Source organism: Microtus oregoni, unplaced genomic scaffold (assembly GCF_018167655.1).
Source record: "Microtus oregoni isolate MIOR12 unplaced genomic scaffold, Mior012 000048F_ref0000485, whole genome shotgun sequence".
NCBI classification, from domain to species: Eukaryota; Metazoa; Chordata; class Mammalia; order Rodentia; family Cricetidae; genus Microtus; species Microtus oregoni.
The window spans coordinates 1,005,243-1,021,725 of NW_024543222.1; the positions used below are offsets into that span (position 1 = coordinate 1,005,243).

The window sequence follows — 16,483 nt, forward strand, 5'->3', positions numbered from 1 at the left end:
GGTGTGGGAGAATAGAAACCCGCAGAACCCCTCTATCTACCCCTCTGCTGTTAATCCTGAGTATTCTCTTTCGAAAGGATGAAACCTGTCCGCGATTGAGGGTCCCGATTTCCAACTCAGCCAGCATTTTTCTGGGTAGTTCAGGACTTGGGGGTGGCTTGGAGCTTTTGCTTCAGTATTCCAAGGTACCCTTCCCCAAGAATACCATTCTTCTCAGGGAAATTGTGGTAATGTGCTTTAGTGAGCGCGCTCTCTCTCTCTCTCTCTCTCCCTCCCTCCCTCCCTCCTTTCTCCCCTCACTTCCCTTTCTACAAGGTAAGACTGCACCAACCAGGCAAACATCAAGAAGTCATTGCAAAAGGAGATGTGGGAAACAGTTACATGCCACCTCTGCAGCTCCTTTCCTTCCTTGCTCCCACAATCACTCAAAGGACCCATCCTCCATGGTGGGTCCATTGTCCTCTGCCCAATTCCCTCCCGCCTCCCATCTCATCCTGCAGTGTGTTCCCCACCCCAACAATGACTTCCATGACACTGATTTTAGAGGAACTTAAGAATCATCTCTGATTTCTTGTTCCAAGCCTGAGTTGTGGGCATTCCCGTCATTAAACACAACACTTCCATCTTTTCAGTAGAAGTAGGGGTTCAGGGAGGCAAAATGATGCTCCAGCTCTTTTACCCCTCCTAGTATTTACTGCCAAGGGGAGGAGGGGAATATAGTGGCTGTGGAGGGGTGGAGTTCTGCAGAAGAAAAAGGAGGAGGAGGACGATGAAGGGGAAGGAGGAGAAGGAGAAGCAACCCTTAGAATCGCCCAAGTGGCCCTGGATTACAATTCTGGTCTGAATTCATTTACCTTATTTATTTGTGGATTTCCCCCTCCCACTCCTCTTCATATTTAGAAAGATCAAGAAGGTTTTTAATCTGTAAAAGATGTTGCTTCCCATAAGGCTCCCATCACCGCCCACACACCCTTCTACTCTGCTTTGAATCTAAGGACTCCGGTTGCCACAGTGGAAGAGGTAACTATCTGCTCTGACCCGGCTGTTCAAAGAGTGCGAAACTGAGCTGAGGAGGTTGTAGACAGGGCGCTTCGCCCTAGTCCCTAGACACCTCCCTTATCCTTTCCCGACCGACTCTGAGTCCATCCCTTCCCATCAGGCCACTTTGACACTCAGTGTCTAATTATAACACCCCTGCCCATCCACAAAGCACACTGATCCTGTCTTGGAACTACACCCCGATTAGAAACTTCCACCGTAGAAAGGGCAATGGACAGGGGGTCATAGTCCACTCTTACAGTGGCTGCGCCCTTCACCGTTTGTCTATGGAGTAGTTGAGATTTGAAAGGTTGAAACTTGAAAAACACAGAAACTTGCAGGGAACCTTGCTTCTAAACTTCTTCTCTTTCTGGTCCTAAGAACCGGACACCCCAACAAAATCAGCTTCTCTAGCCCTAAGCTTGTTTCCAGAGTCTCACGGATGAGTCGAAGAAAAAATTAATTTGCCTGATTGGTGTCTTATTTCAGATAAGCCATTAATATGCAAATCAGGGAGTTGGGCTCACCGAGTGAATGAAAGAGGCTCGGGTAGGCACGCAGGACAGCCCCAGATGTTTGCATAATTACTTCTGCCCCAACTTCGGGAGTGCAAAATGTCAAGGGAGGAGGCAGAGAGCGTAAATACGGTACTACGTTCCCTGAATCTGATTTACTAGAGTAGGGAGGGTGTGTATGTGTGTGTGTGCACGTGTATTCGCATGGGGCCGGCGCAGGCTTCCTTTGCCCAGAGAAGAAGCGAGGCGATGGGCGGCTCGGTTCAGGGCTTCTTGGCCCGAGGGGTTTTCTAGGTCTTTCTCGGAGGACCGAGTCACCCGGAGCGGTCGGGGAAGGTGGAGATGAAGCCATCGCTGGCCCAATGAGTTCTGGCAACTCTGGAACTATCTAGGTTGCTTGGGGAAGTGGAGCGCTGGCCTCGACGCCCGCCAAGTGTTTCCTCCTTCTAGGACAACGTGTGTGGCAGTTCTACCGAAACCCTGTTCATGGGCGCAGGGAATGATGCAGAAGAGTGTGGGATGCTGAGGTTTTGCAAAGCCCTCTAGGAAAGCATTGCATTTTCTCCTTGGACTCAAGTAGCTTTGTCTACGTCGCCGCTGGCGGGAGGCCACCGGGTCCAGCTGCTAGCTGACCTTGAGAAAGCTCAGCCTCATACGGACTACTTGTGCTTCTCCGAATGGCAGTTCCAGCACCTCGATTTTTCTGACCTCTAAAACAGGACACTAGACGTCGGCTCTCTATGCAAACCACCAAGGCAGTGGCACTTGGCAGGAACAGGTCTCCGACGTCTCTGGAAAAAGTCACTTCAATTCCTTCCGCTTGGGGGCGGGATAGGAAGAGAGAAAATCTGACGCAGCAGACCGCCTCACCCGTCTCTGCAGCTCTTTTGGGACTACACAGAGCCTGTACGGCAACTGAGAGTTGGTGGTGTGTGGGGGGAGGTGGTATCTGGACTGCACCGTCCAGCGTAGTTGGCTGCTGAAGTGTCGCTGTGACCAAACTACGGCTTGAGGAGGCACAGAGGGCCAGACGTCTTGACTGTGCTCAAGTTCTGGTGCCAGCATCCCTGGCCAGGTTTCTAACTCTGTTTTCCCATGGGATGGTGGGAGTTACCTATCTTCCTAATGGGCACCGGTCATGACGCATACCAGGGTGAAGGCTGACTCTGCAAACAGAATCGAGGTCACTCTACAGTTGGGGCTCCTTGAGCCACAGGCTGCTTGCTGTCAAAGGGTTAGGCAGTCGGGGACAGCCTAAGAGTCATATCACAGGTGGGGAAAGTGGCTTCGGATACATTTCTGATCTTAGACGGGACTCAGAAGCACTATATCCAAACCATTTGCCACAAATTGTTTTGTCGTCTCACTTCACCGCCTTACCCCCTCCTCGCCTCACGGTCTCGCCTTGGACTTGGCTCTACAGCGTCACGCCTAAACCCCTGTGCCTAGGCGGTGGGAACAGAGGGCCCAGACTCTAGCACAGGCGCCCTTCCTAGCACGTGGGTGGTGTGCGGCCACTCCTCCGGCCCGCCGCTGAGCCACCTCTTCTAGAACGCCTAGGGAGCCTCCGACTTTCAAGGGACGGCTTTCGCAACCAGCGCCGGCTAGGCTGCTTTCCCGGGAAAAGACTGGGGAGTGGGGAGAGGGTCCGCCCCACGTCGCGCATGCGTGTTGGGTTAGCCGCTGTGCGCGTGCTCTCGCCGCCAATCCTGGGCGCGCGCTGGTCAGGCACTCGAAGGAGAAGCGCCAGTTTTTCTTCTGGCTATCCACCTTACCCGGCGAATCTAAACTGTGTCCAAGAAGTGCGTAGACAGATTCCAAGAAGGTTGGGTGACCCTCATTGGCAACTAGCTACCACCTGCCTTTAGAACAGCAGTAACAGCCGCAGTCGTCACACAGATAAACATGTCTCGGTGTGTTTCCCTGCGTTGACAGTGTGATCCTTCCTTTGCATCCCATGTAACCAACCATCCTGTGCACCCTGTTGGGCAAGCATGCTAACATTGCTTTTTAAAACCTTGGTGAGGGCCAGGGCATGCTGATGTGGCATGTCTTTAATTTCAGCACTTCGGAGACAGAAGCAGGCAGACCTTGGTGAGTTCGACGACAGCCTACTCAGCGAGTTCCAGAACAGCTAGGGAGACCCCCTCCTCGTCTCAAAAAACTGAAAACCAAGGCCGGGCGGTGGTGGCGCATGCCTTTAATCCCAGCACTCGGGAGGCAGAGGCAGGCGGATCTCTGTGAGTTCGAGACCAGCCTGGTCTACAAGAGCTAGTTCCAGGACAGGCTCCAAAACCACAGAGAAACCCTGTCTCGAAAAACCAAAAAAAAAAAAAAAAAACAAACAAACAAACTGAAAACCAACCAACCAAACAAAGAAACCTTAGTGAGAGCCTTATATAGTGGTACACACCTGTGATCTCTGTATTTGGGAGGCTGAGGCAGGCAGGAGGATCACAAGTTTGATTACAGACTGCAAAACAGCAGAGCTCTGTCTCCAGAAATAACTGTTAGAAGCTGAAGCAGATCAAATAACTTGCCTACACAGGCATACAGCTAGCAGAGTAGACTGGTTTCAGAGCCCATAGTAGTTGCAGCTCTGAAGATTTCCTGTCACATCCAGCCTCCAGCTCGATGGGCTGGCTTCTAGAACCTCTCACCTTATGGCTGAGGGCTCTGCTAAGGGGCTTGTGCGACCAACCCAGGACCTGACCTCAAGCCCTTTCTTATCTCCATTTCTTTCCTTAAGCCTAGGGGGAGTTACAATGTCCTAAGAGTTCCAAGACCCTACTGTGCAGGGGGTGTGAGCTACCCATCTTAGGAGTCCTCAAGACCCTACTGTGCAGGGGGTGTGAGCTACCCATCTCAGGAGTCCTCAAGACCCTACTGTGCAGGGGGTGTGAGCTACCCATCTCAGGAGTCCTCAAGACCCTACTGTGCAGGGGGTGTGAGCTACCCATCTCAGGAGTCCTCAAGACCCTACTGTGCAGGGGGTGTGAGCTACCCATCTCAGGAGTCCTCAAGACCCTACTGTGCAGGGGGTGTGAGCTACCCATCTTAGGAGTCCCCAAGCAGCACTTTTGTGCCATGGGTCTTGTCCTGAGCATGCCTCAGTATTACCTATAGGTAGGGACTGGAGAGTTGAGTTCCCTGGATTCCCTGAGTGGCTGGGGCAAGGGCTAGGGCCATAGCAACTGTTCAATAGATGGGCTTAATTTGCGGTGCTTTCTCCCATGGAAAGGGTATGTGTGTGTCTGGATGTCTCTATGTCCGAGTGCCCATGTACGTGTGTGTGTGTGTGTGTGTGTGTGTGTGTGTGTGAAAGGTTGTGTGTGGAGGCCCTGTCTATCGGTGGTCAACCCTTCTTGTTCAGCACTGCCCATTCTTCGTCCCTAGGAGTGAAGAGAGATTGTAGAACAGAAAAAACAAAACAAAAAAGGCCAGATTTGCTCTGGTAACTAAAAATGAGCTTCCCCCAGAAATCCCAGTCAGCCTGCACAGACTAGGCCTTCGGACCTCTGTCTAGAGCATCGGGTAGTCGCTACCACTTTCAGGCGGCAGGCGGCAGGCGGCAATCCACTCAGCAGGCACACAGCCCTGGCTGTGGGACGGCAAGGCAGGAGTGGACGCTGCGGGCAGATCAAGCTCCGCTCCAGGTCGGCAGGAGGTCAGCCACGGGCCATGGGCCCTGCAGAGGCCATGATCCACATAGCCACGCCTCGGAACCGCTCTTGCTCACTTCACAGTTCCAAATCCGCCCGAGTGCGCGCGTGGCCAAGACTGAGCAGGTCCGACGCCCGCCAAGCCGCGCAGTTGAAACGTACCCAAAGAACTAGCCGAGGCCTGGCCTCAGCCTCAAGCTGCAGGACGCGCTGGGGCTTGCTGGTCTGGCCGGGGACCCAGAATCCGAGCGCCCAACCCGGCGCGCCCATCTTCCCTTGGACCGCACCAACCTCGGGCTTTCCTCCCGGGAGGCTGAGTCGCTGGACAGCGAACACGTCCAGGTCTAAGTGGCCCCAGACGCAGGCCTGCAGTGCAAGTTGGACTCCAGGGGAGTCTAGGCAACTTCGGTGGGCTGGGAGGGAGAGGATGGAAGGGCGGGCGCCCTGCCCCTACTAAGAGCTCTCGGTGGAGGAGAAGAGCAGTGGCAAACTCAGCCACCTAAACCGGTGAGGGTGTGTGTGTGTGTGTGTGTGTGTGTGTGTGTGTGTGTGTGGTGTATGTTGCGGTAGCAGGTGTCCCCAGGCAAGCGGGTGCCTGCAATTCCGTAAACAAACAAACAAAAAAACCATGGCAGTTCATCTTGGGAGCCAGGGGCTGTTAAGAGACTCGCAGACAATCTCCTTCATAAAAATGCGATCTAAGAGCATTTGATTTCCACTTTCACTCCCCCCTCGTGTTTCCCCCCTCCCCGCCCCTACACACTCACTGTCTCCAAAGACACTCAAATTGCAGCCATATGGGCTAAAGTAATAGGAAGCAGTTACCTTATTTACTGCAGAGGCGGCGCACGCAAACCTGGCAGCAGCAACTGCCTAGAAGTGGGATTAACAGCAGCGGGTTCTTGTTCTTTGAAACTTTTGTTTAGTTTTGGGAGGTGCACAAAGGAACAGCGATTTTTCTAACTTGAAAGAGAAAAGGCCTTGTGTGGAGGAGAGAGGAGGTGCGGAGAATTGAGCCGGTGGGCGGGGGAGGTTTCAATTAAAAAAAAAGAAAAAGGTGGGCTGTGGGCAAGCCTTCTTGCATTGGCTCCAAGGATGGCGCTAACAGCTGAGCTGTCCAAATCCGTCCAGACTTGGTTGGAATGAGGGCATATACTAGTGCCCCCTCCTGGCACACACAGGCATCTTCCCATTCTTGCCTAACCGGACCCCATCTCTCAGATATCCACTTCTCCCTTTGTTTCTAAACTGTCCAGGGGTGAGGCCACCCTGAGACCTGATGTGACTCCTCTGCAACCCTGTTCCAGCTCCTGCAGTTGGAAGCACGGTCGCATCCGTGCAAAAGTAACATCCCACCTTCTCCCCTTCTCCGAGAAGATCCGCTGAAGGACCATAGTCTTCTGCTACAGACAGGAACCAAGTTTCCTCCGACCTCTGATTATTCTGTGCCTTTCCTTTGCTCTTGAATCCAGCTCCAACTTTGCAATGGGCTCTGCGGGAACCCCCAGGCTTTCAACCCAGACAACTTCCAAGCACTAATTTTGTACTGAGCAAGCTGTTGGGCAAGAATTACCATCAAGCATAAAGACTAAGGGAAAATGGAGATAAGAAAGCAATCACTAACTATTCCATCAGGGGAAGCAAAAGCCAGGGACTTTCTTCCTTCACGTCAACTTCTCAGGTTAATTAAGTAAAGAAGTACAGTTTAGGGAATGAGAAGAGGAGGAGGGAGGAGAGAAAGGAGGGAGGGGGAAAACAACAGGAGTGAAAGAGAGCTGGAGATTGTTCGGTGAAACTGAAACCAGCAACCGATGAGCCTCCTGAAAACCCCGGGTCCGGGAAGGCACTGGAGGGCACGCACAACCTGGGGACAGCATTCTCCTTGAAACCCAAGCTGAAGGAAAACCACCACTTTCCTCTTGTCGGGCAAACTTCCCAGGAGTGGGAAAAGGCGATGAGGCGAGCTGATCCCCTCCCGCCCCCGACCTCCGTCCCCCCTCACCCCTCCACGCAGTTCCCTGCTTCCCGCTTCAAGGTGGCCCTGAAGCAGACTTGCAGAGCCGCGGCCCCCGCTAAGCTCAAGGTTAGGGTGGCCCGACAGCTAACGCCGTGGCGGGCAGTGGATTCCAAGCGCGGGCTGGCGGAGCGACTAGAACGACCCGGGCCGAGGGCTAGGGTGGGCTTTCTCTGGGCGGGGAAACCAGACACTTATAGGCGGCTGAGGCCGACTTTATTTTTACTGCCCAAACTGTTGGAAAGTATTTAAGCTTAAACAGAAACAGCTGTATCGCTGGCACCGGCCGACGAAACTATTTGTTACCGGCAATGACTTTTTATGATTAAGGACGCGGCCGTCGGCGGCCTCTGGAAGGCGGCGGGAGTGGGTCACCGGGGCGATCTGGGGTTCGTGGATGAGCTGTTCGTTAAGAACCAGAGAGATGGGACTCCTCACCTGAGCACACCTTATACTGTCAGGGAGCGAGGCCAAAAACTGGAGGCCAGACGCTGAGGCAAGAGGAGCCCTGGGGAGGAGCCGTGCAGCGAGCCCAGCTCCGCGCTTGCCCCAAGGCCAGCACCCTCGCGCGTGAGGTGCGCAGCGCCTTGAACCTGAGGATAACTTTGCACTCTGGGCTTCCTGCCCTTCGAACCAGACTTCTTGGCTCGTTAGGTTACCGTCTTCATCGTTCTTCTTTCTCTCTCCTTTTCTTCTATCTCCTCCCTGGCCGGGGGGGAAAACTGCTTGCTGTTAAGTTGATAATCGCGATTTAACTAAATTGTGTGTTCCAAGGAGTCGGGCTCTGTGATCTGGAGCTTGGGTGGTTAAAGTGAAGTGTGGGGGTAGCTGCTGCTGAACCTCCAGGCTTCAACAGGGGTTACCAAGCGCGGAGGAAGGAGAGCTTAGGATGAGGGGTCAGCAAGTGCATGCACGTGCGGGAGAGAACTAGGCACTTCTGCGCGACCCTCGCCTCCTACCAGGGACTCGTCATCTTCGCGTGGGGGACCCTCTCTTCAAGGCCGCAGTAGATACCACTACTCTCCTCAACTTCGACGTCGATGTTTGTCGGGTGTCCTCCGCGCAGGTCGTCGAGAAGAGCCCGAGACAGGAAGTGCTCTAGCTATGCACTCAGGTCTGGAGCAGGCCCTCCGCGCCCCCAGCAGCTCGTCCCCACCGAACTAGTCAACCTCTATGCTCTGCCTCGGTGGTCATCTGTGCACTAAATCCACCCAAGCCGGGACAGGCGTGCTCAGGATTGGCTTCTCCCACAGCCGAGGAGTGGAGTGGGCGGGAGAAGGCTGGGGCAGGGGCAGGTGGCTGCGACAAGGGGACAATGGGGGTGGGAAGAGGAGGCACGCGACCCCTACTGCAGGGTCTCAGCCCAGGGTGGGCTCAGGTGGTAATGCACTAGTCGGCATTAGTCTGCTTTGGGTGTCTGAGCCCGGGGATGCCCACGCCGGCTTGGCTCGCCGGGCCCGGAGGGTGGGCGCGGGCAACGCTGTGCGACTGGAGACCCGGAGCCGGTACATTGATTTGTTAGCGGGATGGGGCTGGCGATGGAGGGAGGGGGCGTTGCCATGGAGACCGAGGGTGCGCGGCCGCAAGGGAGGGGTCAGGGAACCAGTGGGTTCGGCGCGAGCGCGCAGTAGGTCCGGGGATTCGGGCGCGGCCCTTTGAGCCCCTGTACCTGTGCATTGTGCTGTACTAGCGGCGGGGGATGTGGGGGGGATGGCGCCGGCCAGGGCAGAGGCCGGTGGGGAGGGTCTGGGTCTGCAGAAGGGCGGCGCCTGGTTGGGACCTAAGCGTGGAGCCCAGAGGGCTCGGCGGGGACACGCCACGCACCCGGGGAACCGCTGGGCGGCAGGGCGGGGGGGGACGGGGGCCGGAGCCTAGGGCAGCGGCCCCCCTGGCTAGCGGTGCAGACTGACAGCGGCCCAGCCCGCCCTGCCTCGCGTCACTTCCGCTGACGGCAACCCCCCCTCCCTCTGGTCTCTGGAGTGGCCGGAGACTCCGCCCCTTGGCGATTGAAACTCGGGTCACGTAGCAACGCGGGGGAGACGGGGAGAGGGGCGTGGCCGGGCGCTGGTCCAATCAGCGCTTGCAGAACCGGCCTAGGCCGCTCGGCTTTAGCAACGTCGTTGGCAACACGTGGGGCGGGAGGAAGCGCTGGGCGGGGGCGGAGGGAGGGAGGGCGAGCAGGGAGGGAGGAGAACTGACGTCAGCGGGAGAGTATTATGGGCTGTCGAGCGCTGGCTGCTGCTTTTCTGCTCCTGGAAGCGGCCGAGGGGGGAAGCGGCGAGTCAACATGGAGCTCTCGGCGGTGGGGGAGCGGGTGTTCGCGGCTGAAGCCCTCCTGAAGCGGCGTATTCGCAAAGTAGGTGACGGGGACAGCGGGCGGCCGCACGGCGGGCCCTCCCTTACCAGGGCCCGGGCTCCCTCCCCCTGCTGCAGCCCAGCCTCCCTTCCCCCAGGTCCCAGCAGTGGCCGCGGCCGTGGCGGCGGCGGCGGCTCAGCCCCTGCGCTCTTCTTAGACTTGCAGCGGTGCACAGATTGCATGGATGGGGGGCGGGGTGGGGGAATGAATGCCGGTGCATGCACTTTGTGCAGCGTTTCTGCAGGGGTGCTGCAGCGGGCTGGTGCCTTTGGCGGTAGTGTTCGGAGCATTCATTTGGTGCATGCATTTTCGCGTGTATTTCTTGTGTCCTCGTCTTGCATTCCTTCTCCATGCACATACACACACATACATTTTCCTTTTTGCATCCACAGGGACGCATGGAATACCTCGTGAAATGGAAGGGCTGGTCGCAGAAGTAAGTAGGTTATATGCAATCGCAACCCTACACTGATATTGAGGAGGGTTCTTTTCTTCCTCTTTTCCCCTTTACACTGGAATATAACACAAGGCAGCCGGAAAAGTTACACACACATACACGCCCTCTGTTCCCTCCTCTCTCTCTCCTTGCTTCAGGGACTGATGCCAGATTCTTTCTGGTTTCCTATAGGTACAGCACGTGGGAGCCCGAAGAAAATATCCTGGATGCTCGCCTGCTTGCAGCCTTTGAAGAAAGGTACAGACCCTTAGCCCAGCTACTCCCTGGAACCCATATAGGCTGACTTCGGTGCCGCCAGGACACACCCCCTTTTTTTTCCTTATCTTTATTTAGGGAAAGGGAGATGGAGCTCTATGGCCCCAAAAAGCGAGGACCCAAGCCTAAAACCTTTCTTCTCAAGGTATGTGGCAGTCTCCAGAGGTGGAGTGTGACATTCAAAGGGGACCTGGAGGGCTTGTGAAACGATCAGTGGGTGTCCATACCCTATGCTTGTCTGTGACCTGGGAGTCTTCTGATCAAGTCAGTGGCAGCATCAAGGAGGTGGGAATTAGCTGCACCAGAAGACCTTCATTTCTCCCTCTAACCATCCCAAGTAGACCTATAATGAACTACAAGTTGGTTGCAAATGGCTGCTTCCAGACAAACCCCCTTTCCCCTCCCCCAGACTACAACCATTAAGCCCACCTCCCCACCCCAATTAGAATTTCCCAGGCATCTGGGGGAAGTTGGGCGGTAGAGACTGGAGGACTGGGGGGCGGGGCTCTGCTTCCTTCTTCTCACTGCCTTCTCTTTGCAGGCCCAGGCCAAGGCAAAAGCCAAAACCTATGAATTCAGAAGTGATTCCGCCAGAGGCATCCGGATCCCGTACCCAGGCCGATCACCCCAGGACTTGGCATCTACATCCAGGGCCCGAGAGGGCCTTCGGAACACAGGTCTATCCCCACCAGGGAGCAGCACCAGTGCCTGCAGGGCAGATCCACCTCGGGACCGGGACAGGGATCGAGAAAGAGGTGCCAGCCGTGTAGATGATAAACCCAACTCTCCAGGGGACAGCTCCAAGAAGCGAGGACCCAAGCCCCGGAAGGAGCTCCTAGACCCTTCCCAGAGGCCATTGGGAGAGCCCAGTGATGGCCTTGGAGAATACCTCAAAGGCCGGAAGCTGGATGACACCTCTTCTGCCACAGGAAAGTTCCCAGCCGGCCACAGCGTGATCCAGCTTGCTCGAAGGCAGGACTCAGACCTGGTACAATATGGTGTGACCAGTCCTAGCTCTGCAGAGGCCTCAGGCAAATTGGCTGTGGACACCTTTCCAGCCAGGGTGATAAAACACAGGGCTGCTTTCCTGGAGGCCAAAGGCCAAGGTGCCCTGGATCCTGGTGGCCCCAGGGTCCGACATAGTTCAGGTACCCCAGGCTCAGTGGGGAGCCTGTATCGGGACATGGGGGCTCAAGGGGGAAGGCCCTCCCTCATCGCCAGGATCCCAGTGGCCAGAATCTTGGGGGACCCAGAAGAAGAGTCTTGGAGCCCCTCCCTGACTAACCTGGAGAAGGTGGTTGTCACAGATGTGACCTCAAACTTTTTGACCGTCACCATAAAGGAGAGTAACACGGACCAAGGTTTCTTTAAGGAAAAAAGATGAATTGCTGGGAATGGGGAGCCCAGGACCAGAGCAGGGGAGAGTGAGCTCCAATGTGGCTTAGTGCTTTTTTTATTTCTGAGTGGCTGTGGCCTTCTGGTTGGTCCTGTCCTTAACTTCACACCGTCCCCCTGGAGTCCCTTTCATTCCTCCGTCCTCAGTTCTGGTTGGAAAATTATCTAGAGTTCTATTTTCTATTAGATGTAAATATGTTATTTAAGAAAAATATCTAAATATATATATTTCAACTCTTGAAGTTCTTTTATTTAAACAAGGAAAGAGAGAGAGATTGTGGTTTGGTAGGGGCAGACAGACTGAGCTGGTACAGGACACTAGGAAAGTTGGGGGCCTGGGTGCTGGGATTCTAGAGGGTATGTGTTGGGGCTCAGACGGCCCACCGCCGATTCCCAGTGCCAGGCTCCTAGCACCCAGGCTGGATTTTTGCTCTCCTTCCCATTGGTCAGCTAGGCCAACAAAAGGTTGGCTTCCCAATCAGAAAAAGGGGGGTGGGGTCAGCCCAGTTTTTTTTTTTCTATTTCTCTCTCTCTCTCTCTCTCTCTCTCTCTCAAGATTCAGTGGTCAATTAGAGGGAAAGTATTAATTTAAATAACTTTTTCGCGCGTATCGTTGAAGGTAGAAAAAGTCACGAGCGGGTGGGGCGCAGCTCTCCCATAACCACACAAGGATATGCACTTTATGGGAGGCGTGAGTGCCGCACACAGGATTGTATGTGTGTGTCATGTGGACAAAAATCTCCCCGTTCCCTCGATTCCTTCCCTTACTTTCCAGAGAGAAAAAGAAATCCAGCGAATTTGTTTACATTCCCGAAATGCCAGGATAAATTGGGAGGATTGCGTGTCAGTGCCCAGAGCACCAGACAGTTGTTTTACAAGAAAAATGTTGGGGTGGACTTTTCCTTTGCGCGTCCTCTATCTTTGCCAGAAGACAGGGCGGCCCCACCTCCCAGGAAGACTTGGACAAGCCTGGTTCGTCGGGTGAGGGTGGGCCCTGCGACGAACGGCCGCCAGGCCACCCCGCGGGGCTGGCAGCGGGCTGCGCACCAGGCCAGTCGAGCTGAGCGCCCGGGTGGCAGCCTAAGTGGAACTTGGTCAGGTGGGGCTCTGGGTGGAAGGGATCCCATCCAAGAATGTGCATTAGAAGTTTAGCTTTTTCCCCCCTCTTTCCTCTTTCTTAAAAGCAAAAGCTGTAATTTATAGTCCCTTTCGATTCTCGGAGTGCTCGCTACGTGAACTCGACGTTCAGACTCCGCCGAAGAGGGCGGGGGAGCGCGAGGTGGAGCGGGCGCGGCTGGGGACGAGGCGCCCCTCCACCCTCTGCGACCCTGGTCTCGGCCCACTCCGGACGGCGCCACGCGCAGCAGCTCGGACTCAAAAGCACAAATCCGTCCCCCAGCCTACGGTTGCCCCTTTCAGCAGGGATCTTGCGGCCTCTCCGCCCTCCCCGCCCTTAAAGGGCCAGCAGGCGATCTAACTTCTAGGGTTTTTGGAGGGAGGGGCGCGAGGCTCTGCTTGTAGGACAAAGCACAGACTTGGGGGGGGGGGGCTTTGGGCTGGGTTAGAGGAACTTGGTAATGGGGAGGAACTGAGAGAGACCCCAGCCTTGTCCTTCATCCTCCTGGCTCCCCATCTTCTTCAGCGTGTCAGTCTCTCCTCCCGCCAGACTTTCTTTGCCTTTAAATAGAGGGAGGAAAAAAAAGAAAAAACGGTGTATACTATGTGTTTTTATTTGTTTTTGAAAATCAAACTGCTCCTAGAAGAGAAGTCCCTGGAATGGGGATTTTTATCTGCTCATATCTGTAAAACTGGTATTTTCGACTTTGTATAAAGAAGCGCCGTTGATCGTGTGTCTGTCTAGATGTCGACCCTATTTTCAGGTAGACCTGCTTTTGGAGGGCACATCTGTGACCGCGTGGACCGTAACTGTGGGACAGGAGTCCCTTACCTGACTGCCGACGACTTCCTCTCTCTCCTCTTTCCTCACTCTGGCACCTTCCTTCCCTTCAGCATTCCTGGTTCTGCCCTCACTGCCCTTCGTCCTGCCATCTGTTCATGGCCGTTGTGTGTGTCTCCTTAGCTCGCTCTTGAGAGGCTGACCTGGGGGTGGGGGGTGGACAGGGGTCTGGGGCCACATGGCTCCGAGTCTGCAAACGCAGACGGGCAGAGCACGTTGTTGGGTTTTTGAATTTTCAGATATATACAAATCTCGAATTGATCGCGACTCAGCTCAAGAGTGAAACTTCGGTACCTATCTTCTTCTTGGGTTGTGAATGTGTCTGTATCCAGTATCACTTTTTACGTGTTTAAATATATACTTTGTAAATAAACATGGGTCTTGGTTTTCATTATTTTATCTATCTATCTATCTATCTATCTATCTATCTATCTATCTATCATTTATTCCTCCCCAAACAGTGTAGAGTTCCTGGAAAGGAATGACATTTGCCTCCTCTCTCACTACCCACTTGGTGCCCCTACCCCCCCCCATACTCTAAAGTAGGGTTGGATTCCCCCAAAAGGCCCTTTGCCAATTAGGAAACTCTGTGGGAGTGTGAGGGGAGGTGGGTTGCAGAGGAGTCATGACTGTTTTCAGCTCTCTTGGGAGGCTGTCTTCACTACTGGCTGTACTTCTTTGGGACCCAGACAGAATTCGGGGATCCCTGAGATGATATGCTCTACCTCTGGGCTCCTTTACTCCGCCTGACGGAGGATTGCTCCCCAATACCACACCCGCTTCTATGTCAGCGGTCCATAGCTCTTGACACCCAAGAGCCTTGCAGACTCACTGCCGGCTATCTAAGCGTTGCTCCCCAATGCTGTCATAGGACTTGTGCTCCAGACCTCCACAGCCTCGCCAGAGGTCCCCGAAATGCAGAGCCTCCGTCTATTGATTGAGGAATTGAATTCGCGGGTATTGCTAGGCAACTGCCTGCTTGGAGCCGGCGCAGAGCGCGCTGATGTGATTAGTGAACCCAGAGCCGCCCGCCATCCTCAGTCCCGCGCTGCGCTCCCACCCCCAGTCCCTAAGGCTTCTTAGACCCTGGTGTTCTTTCCAGAAGATACCCCAAGGTTGGATGAGGGTCTGTCGAGGGGGAACACAGAGTAGGATGCTCGTGGTGGGTGTTCTCGATCCTCTAGGCTGCAGATTTCTTGAGGGGGTGGGGTGGGCAAGGTGGCTGCACACACGACTCCGGATTCCCGAAGAGGACCTCACAGTGAACCTGGTTCTACCTCTATGTTCCTGGGCAGACGTCGCTCCATTGCGAAGAAGCCATCGCAATCCGTCAGAACCCGCAGAGCCCAAGGGGAGGCCCGATGGGGGCCAGGTCACATCTTTTGCCCTTGGCCCAATAAGCAGTGGCCAGGCCATTGGCAGAGTCCTGTCGGCTCCCTTCTCAAGTTCAGTGGCCTGCGTGGGAGGCCCTGGGTCGACGCCTGAGGTCTGAATTTGCCTCAGCGGAGTCACTGAGCATCGAGTGCCCTTCGGACTCTGAGCGGTCAGCTTGTCGAGCAGGGTCTCAGACGCCAAGAGGTCCAAGGTCTATTTCTTAGGCCACCTCAAGGCGCTCTGGGCCCACCGGAGGGCGACGGCTATAAGGGAGTCAAGAAAGCAGTGGGGTGGTTGGGTCTGGGTCTAGTGACTTCAGCAGTCAGCCCTACAGTCGGGGCCACCACTGTTATCACCTGAATATAGGGATGAGACCTGCACCGATCCTGCGCGATTTCGCCCTTCTTTGGTCACCGCCAACCTTAACTTGGACTCAAGAGCTTCCTTAGCGAATTTTCCGGGGCAGATTCTCCCGCAGAACAAAGACCGGGTATGGGGACCCCTGGCCCCCCGACCGCCCTTGCTCAGGCGGATTTCCCTATGTCCTCATTGGCAGGACCTGCTCAAGCCGCTGCAGGAGCTGAGCCAGGGCCAACACAAACACTGGTTGAATGGAATACTTATGGCTCTGCAAAGAGACGTTTTTATTCGGACTTTTTGATGCTCATAGTGCGCAGCTCTGATGGAGGCCTGGTGCTGTGCCCTGGACGCCCATGGTTTACAAGCCTGCCCCAGCTCTCTGCGGGTGAATCCACGGCTTTCTTCGTTTCATCAAAAAGTCTTCCAGGTTAGAGGTGGCTCGGATACAGCGGTGCCCAGGGTGGGAATGAGTGGGAGCCCGAAGGGTCTGGGTGCCATCAAAGATGGAAATTTGGCTGACAGTAGTGAGAAGCCATAGGCTGAAGCCTGGGCTTACATTCCGCGGCCAGAGACTGAGTCGACTGGGGGCTGCTCGGAGCAGCAGAGCTGTAGAGCGTGCAACTGAGTTCGGGACAGTCTAGGACAGCGGGCACATTTTCCCTCCTCCCCACCAACATTCAAAATCTCAGGCCGAACTTCGTGGGAAGCGGGCGCCCTCTACAGGCGACGGTCTCAGCGCCTGTCCCTAGTGCCACCCCTCCCCCTCTCTGGTTCCCGATAGGCGCAAAGAAAAACCTCCTTTCCACCTACCACCCATCGCCAGGCAGCATCTCTGTGTCTTTGGGAATCCGCCTCGACCACTACGGGTAGAGAGCGGGAAGGTGGTGTCCGGTGGTCCAGAGCCCTGCTGCACCCATCTTCCCAGGTCCCCTCCATTAATTCTAGCGGTGGATTGATTAAATCAGCACAGAAATGAATAATGATCAATGTTGACCAGCCTCACCCCTAACTCTGGTCTGGAGACCTTGTCCTTTTAGACATAGGTTCTCAAAGAGCCCAGCTGACCAACCAGGGCCAGCACCTGCTCCTGCCCTGCTAGC

General features: G+C 55.1%; 1 protein-coding gene across 1 annotated transcript; it reads left to right on the forward strand.

Moving 5' to 3' along the window:
• The first annotated feature begins 9,426 nt into the window (after positions 1–9,426).
• Positions 9,427–13,974, forward strand: Cbx8 (chromobox 8). The gene is made up of 5 exons (XM_041635809.1): positions 9,427–9,585; positions 9,978–10,021; positions 10,214–10,279; positions 10,376–10,442; positions 10,839–13,974. Exons 1-5 carry the CDS (start codon positions 9,517–9,519, stop codon positions 11,679–11,681), a joined length of 1,089 nt encoding a protein of 362 aa, XP_041491743.1. The 5' UTR covers positions 9,427–9,516; the 3' UTR covers positions 11,682–13,974.
• The last annotated feature ends 2,509 nt before the right edge of the window (positions 13,975–16,483 follow it).